This window comes from Montipora foliosa, chromosome 6 (genome assembly GCF_036669935.1).
Source record: "Montipora foliosa isolate CH-2021 chromosome 6, ASM3666993v2, whole genome shotgun sequence".
Taxonomy (NCBI): Eukaryota; Metazoa; Cnidaria; class Anthozoa; order Scleractinia; family Acroporidae; genus Montipora; species Montipora foliosa.
Window position 1 is genome coordinate 44,552,966 of NC_090874.1, and position 6,072 is coordinate 44,559,037.

Here is a 6,072-nt window from a genome sequence, read left to right on the forward strand (position 1 = left end):
CTCGTTAAGACACCCGTAAGGGTATGTTTAATTACTACGAAAATCATGCGATTATTGAGATCTGCACGCCTTAACTTAAAAACACAAGTGATATTAATTCTTAATTTTACTTAGCACCATGTGATGTTTCCCCATGTGATTTGATGCTTCAACCTCAAATCAAGCTTAACATAAGAGACTGTTGTTCCTGTTTCATAAACGCGATTGAGTTCGTATTGTTTAAATTGGTACTTTCAAAAAATATTTCATTAATTAAAAGATTCGCTGGCCAACTCATTTTCAAAACGTTAAGTCCTATCTTAGCAAGGCGATCGTTCCTGTTGAGCGCATGCATAGCAAACAGTTTCCAGCATATTAAAGTCACGTAAAGTCACAGCTTTTTCTTTAACGGTCTTTTGTTATTACTGTGAAACAGCCTGGCAATACTTTCTCGTTTATCTTCTACACCAGCCTCCTCTGCCCTAGCGCCCTCGGCAGTCTTAGCTTCAACTGTGATTGGCCCAAACCCAACAGATGAATTAATAAGAGTTTCTCCCTCAGAAGTTGGTACGCGTTCAGTTGTGTAAGTTCCTGGTGTTGTTATTTCCTCCTTCCCTAAAATTTCTGGCTCTAGTGCATCTAAATGCTCTTCCCGGATGTTATCCAACTGTCTGCGATATTGAGGCCGTAGAAGGGAACGTCTCGTGTACCTCTGAAATCCATATCTACTTGGCTGACGAAAAACTGGTCTGCCTTGGAAGAGAGACCCAGAAGAAAAATCTTGTATCGAACCTAAGGCATTTCGTGGCTGAGACAACCCACTGAAACGAAGTGGGGATATTAAACTTGAAGGAACTAATGATGAGGACATCAAGGGGGACAATCTACCAGTCAATCTTGAACGAAGCGCTTCCATCGATGACATCACAGAAGGTGCTAGGTACCTAAGTGGCGCTGATTCCAACGGAAGGAAATTTCCAAGCTGCTGAGACCCTGACATTCCTGTTTGTACCACAGGTACTGAATTTATCCTCATTGGCTGCAACCCAACATTCTGTGGTACGAGAGACTGCTGCTCCATCAGCTGCTGAAGTTGTAACTGACCTATCTGGGGATGCAAAGTTTCCTGCAACACTGATGACGGAAATGGCTGATATTGCTGCGCTGCTGTTTCCAGAGCTGGTGCAAAAATAAATTGTCGCTTGTAGTCTTGAGAAATGCCATCTTGTATTAAATCATCCACATCACTCTGTTCTTCAGGCACGATTGGTTCAACTATGGCTTGCCGTTTGACCTTTTTTTTCCCTTTCATGAACCCTTTACGCTTCTTTGTTTTCTTCGCTGATTCCCCTGGGACTTTTGACCTGCCTACTAATTGCAGTCGCTGCAGCATAGGAGACAGTGCGACATATGGGGAAATGGCTTGCTCACCAAGTGAGGACCCTGAAGACAACAGACATTAAAAAAGCTAATCAAAAATTCCCATTTCACAATTAGGTAGAGATTGTGGCAGCGCAATTGCGATTTTTAAGAAAACCTTTATAGTTATTGTTTAGTTGGGATAAATCTAAATAACACTGTTTGTCCGTGCAAATTGCCAACCGACGAAATCTTGACAAGTGCAAAATCTAGCCATTCCTGAGAACCTTTTACATTGGACGGTAGTCATAGTCGGTAATCGCGTGCGTTTTTTTGAATAGAATATCAGAGGCAGTTTTTTACAGTTGTATAGCAGCTCTCGTAGCCTGCTATTGTTTGGTATTGTGAGCAGCTTCCATTGTTTTTAAGTGTAATTCATGTTTTCAATTGTTTAGTCTTTTGTTTTTGGCTCGGTTAGCGAGCCAAGCACCTTTCACGGTAAGAGAGTTGCTATTTCACCCGATTTCCATGGCTTTTTTGGATCGCACAAGGAATGTGAATTTGTGGGATAATCCAATTGACAACTGGCTTCAATCTCATCTGCGAAAGCACTAAATCGTATGGTAGATAGGCGATCTACCTCACTTAACTTTTGAAAAACCAACTTGAAGGTGAAATCGACTAAATCAAACTATTAAAGTTGTGTGAGTTTTGCCAGGAAGTAAGTAGCCTATAGGCCGAATTTAAATTATTCTGATCTTTTCACTTTTATATATTTGAAAATTGTTTTCTCATGTGCTGTCTCTCACTTTTGCGACACGGAAGTTTTTCCTTTCTGACTATTTCTGACTATTGACATCTTTGTCACTTTAAGGCATATTGAAGTATCACTTGTTTGTTCTTGGGAAAATACCTGTGATTCCATTGGACTGCATCAAAGAGCCTTGTGGCGCGTAAAGTTGAGACAATTGTGAAGGCAGGTAAAGTTTTCCCAAACTCACAGGATCAACATATTGAACGGTTTGTAGATTTGAAGGCACATAATTTAGGCCACCCCTCACTGCACTAGAGCTCCTCGCACCATTAAGATCCATTGCACTACCATATCCTAAACTTTGCAAAGTATTATGGCTTCCTTGTCTCAAGATGTCGTTGTATATCGCCTTGAGTCTGTTGAGCTCCTTGTACAGTTTCTCAAATCCACGCAAAACGTCGGGATTTTCCTGAGGATCTGCCATGACAGGAACGATGCCTCTCGTGAAAGCAGTTTGTTCCGACCCCTCTGGATAACCAAACTGAGAGGGCAATGCAAAAGATCGTACTTGAGGATTTGTTTGCAGATTATACGCCCCTAAAGGAGAGCTTACGCGTGAAAACGGAGAATAGGGCCCGTATCCATACGATCCAAAAGAACCGAGGGCTCCCAAACCATCAAATGATGAGGGTTGTACAAGTTGTGGAACAGGGGATATAAATTGACGCTTCCATTCCTTCACGTCGTTTATGTGTTTATTTTCTCGCGGAATGTCTGATTTGTGTGCCCTGACAGGGGTTTCATCACTGCTAGGCGTTGGAAACTTTCCTCGTTTTATTCCATTATAAAACCAGTTGTGGCAATAAGGAAAATGGTAACACCCATGAAAAAACACAGCTGGTTGGCGATGAATGACCGGAGGAGGTGCATAGTGCTGCGCCAGGTGTATTGATGGATGGAATATTGGGACAGCTGGAGTGCCAGGTTTTGCGACAACTTGAAGAGACGCTGGTTTGGCGTTGACTTTCACCCCAGCTGGGTTAGCATTAACTTCAATCTCAGCCGCCTTATCATCGACTTGAAAATGTGATGGTTCACCAGTTTGAGTCACTGAGCCACCTTCTTGAGGTAATGGTTTTGGATTAACACTTCCAAGATGATACAACAAACAAACAACTGAACAGAATGCAACCCGAACAGTCCCACCATAACAAAACCATGTCATGCTTGTATCTAAGTGAAGGACTCGAACCTTCCTTTCTGTGATTTATAAAACAGAACCCTGCATATTTATCGCAACTGTGTTTCGACCGTTTGTCGCTTTTGTGACTGGTGATATCATGTTTGCGTAAATAATGAATAACTTTTAAACACTTTTATGAACAAGTGGCCCAATTCTCTCCTATTGATTCGAATCATTGGTTGTGTAAATGACATATTACAAAGCATGAGGACGTTTTTTACTCTTTTGACGCAGTAGAATGGAAAAGTGCGACATCATTCTTCACTCTTCTAACGAATTATACAGTTTAAAGCTGAATCGCAAAACTGATTGGTGTTTAGGCAATCGATTTGAACTTACCGTAAAAGTTGGCCCACACCAAAGACACTGATGTCCTACCAAGCAGTGCAATAAACACATAGTCGGCATATAACATAAACGAAGACACTTATAACTACATCTTGGTCACTTTGGCTAAGCCTCCTAATTTCAGACAAATGAAAGTGGTATTACATTTTAAGTATCCTCGTTCCCTTTCGAAAGCTCGTGGCCATAATGCACCCAGGGCTGATGGATTTACCAGGTTCCTAAGTGTACAATTTTAACCAGAGTGAAAAAAAGCACCAAACTTTGCACACAGATTCCTTAGGATATACCTAACAACTTTCGCTTACGTGGAGACAAACTTCAAAAATACGTCACAACCTGGACTGCCTGGTTACCAAGCTCAGGTGGAAAAAAGAAAGTGTTTTTGAAGGCAAATTGACGATTGAAACTTCACGAAAACTACTTGTATTTAGGCAAAAGAGGTTAAACAGTTTTTATTGCTATTTTCGGTAATCTTTTAAGAATATTGATCTCCAAGACGCTTTGCGGGCGTGCCTTTCTTCGCTAAATTACTTAGTTCCCTAATTCTAACTAATTTTTTGACCAGCGCTTATCATATTGCATTTGCACCGACATAGAGGTGTCCAATATAGATTTGCACCTGGAACATTCTCGCTTACATTAACATTTGATTAAATCTTGACGAGCCTTTGACACTTCTGGGATGGTCATCCACGCTGGCTTCCACACATCACCAATTTTGTAGCTAAAAATGGAACGTTCTTATGCCGAATATCCTAAGCCCAAAATTAGCGAATGTTGAAACCATCGGTACACCTTAAGATATAAAGAAAGGCTTATTTTGATCATTTATAAAGAAAAACAATCATTTTTGGTCAGAAGCAGGGACCAAAGTGCCTCGTCACTAATGCTATAGTTTGGAGAAACAATTAACAATAAGACCCAATAGCCATGGGGCGAAGCCGAATGGGCTATTGACCCGTGGCCCTTAAGGGCGAAGGGTCTAATTGTTTTAGTATCACCCAACTAGTCGGACAGAAAAGGCGATAATAAAGTTAGCAAATGCAAGTTAAAGAAATAATTATTTGGGAATAAAACGAAAGAAAGCGTAGCCCTTTTCGCTACTCGAGGACTATTAATAATAGCCCTCTAGTAGTGTGGCCAATCAAAATGCAGGATTTGCATTAGTCCCCTAGTTGGGTGATACTAATAGATGTTATCTTGTCCCAGTTAATTAGATTGAGTTTACGTGTATTTAATGAATTTGGTATTCACCTTCCTTTGCTTTAACTGAGTATGTTAAAGCGTTTCTATGGTTCGCTTGTATTAACAGAACAGATACATTCTCGTCTCGCTAATAGAGCCCAAGGGCCAGACCTGACTTATCACACTCTATGACCGTCATTCGTTCCAGACTACTCAGGGAAGTGTGTGTGGGATCCGCTTCCATTTGCTGGAATGGATGAGTAGAAAGGAACTCAAGCAAAGGCGTTACGGCTTCGTGGCTTAAGTCCCAGGAATACCAGGCAGACCGTTTTTCGTTTCCGAAATAAAGTACAAAAAATAAAGTTTTCAAATTTTTACCACAGCGACCCACCACACCCTATTTTATGCAAAATGACTCGCTCAGTAAAACTACTTCAAGAAGAGGTCAAACTGGGCACCGTTCCTAATATTGATTAACATGCCCTGATGGACAGTCATGCAAATTTTGATGCTTCTGTCCGCTCTGTATAGATCTTATCAGCTGCCGTAGACTTCAACCGGCGAATAGAAAGATCGAATTGTTGAAAACACTGTCGCCATAGGGCTTTTAGCTTTCAAAGACAAGCTTCTACATTAAAAATGCCAATTGACCAATAAATGAATAATTACCAAATTGAGAAAAGTGATACTAGCACTTATCTGGAAAATTGTCCCTTGTAGGCACCTGAAATATTCAGGTGGCTTCAAAGGATTCCAAACCACGACCTCTGCCATGCTGGTGCCATGCTCTACTGACATAGCTATGAAGACACTCAACTTGTTGAGCTCATGTGTTCCCAAGAAAGGTCTCCATGAATTAACGATCATTACAATGACGTGAAGTGTAGACAGTTAAACCTTACATTCTAGTCCAGTTTCAGTTTAAACTGAATTTTTCTCACAAATATATGTTATCCTTTATCTTATGAATGCCTGTTAGAATAAGAACTTTTAAATGCTACATTTTAGTGTTACATAAATACTATGTGTGTTTTAGTCTTAAAAATAACAGAAAAATGGAAGGAAAGGCCAGAATGAATGATTATTGCAAGTATGTAGAAAAGCTTAAACATCTTATTATTCTAACAGTATATATCTCAAAGTGCGACCATAGAATATCGTTTGATGTCTTTGACCCTAATTTAAATAAATTCTATACAGTTTT

The 6,072-nt window shown here is 40.3% G+C and overlaps 1 protein-coding gene across 1 annotated transcript; it reads right to left on the reverse strand.

Annotated features, from left to right (window-relative positions):
* Positions 1–3,423, reverse strand: LOC138009113 (uncharacterized). The gene is made up of 2 exons (XM_068856414.1): positions 2,252–3,423; positions 1–1,422 (listed from the first exon to the last, which is right to left on the reverse strand). The coding sequence occupies exons 1-2, from the start codon at positions 3,315–3,317 to the stop codon at positions 371–373; spliced, it is 2,118 nt and encodes a 705-aa protein (XP_068712515.1). The 5' UTR covers positions 3,318–3,423; the 3' UTR covers positions 1–370.
* Positions 3,424–6,072: the final 2,649 nt, after the last annotated feature.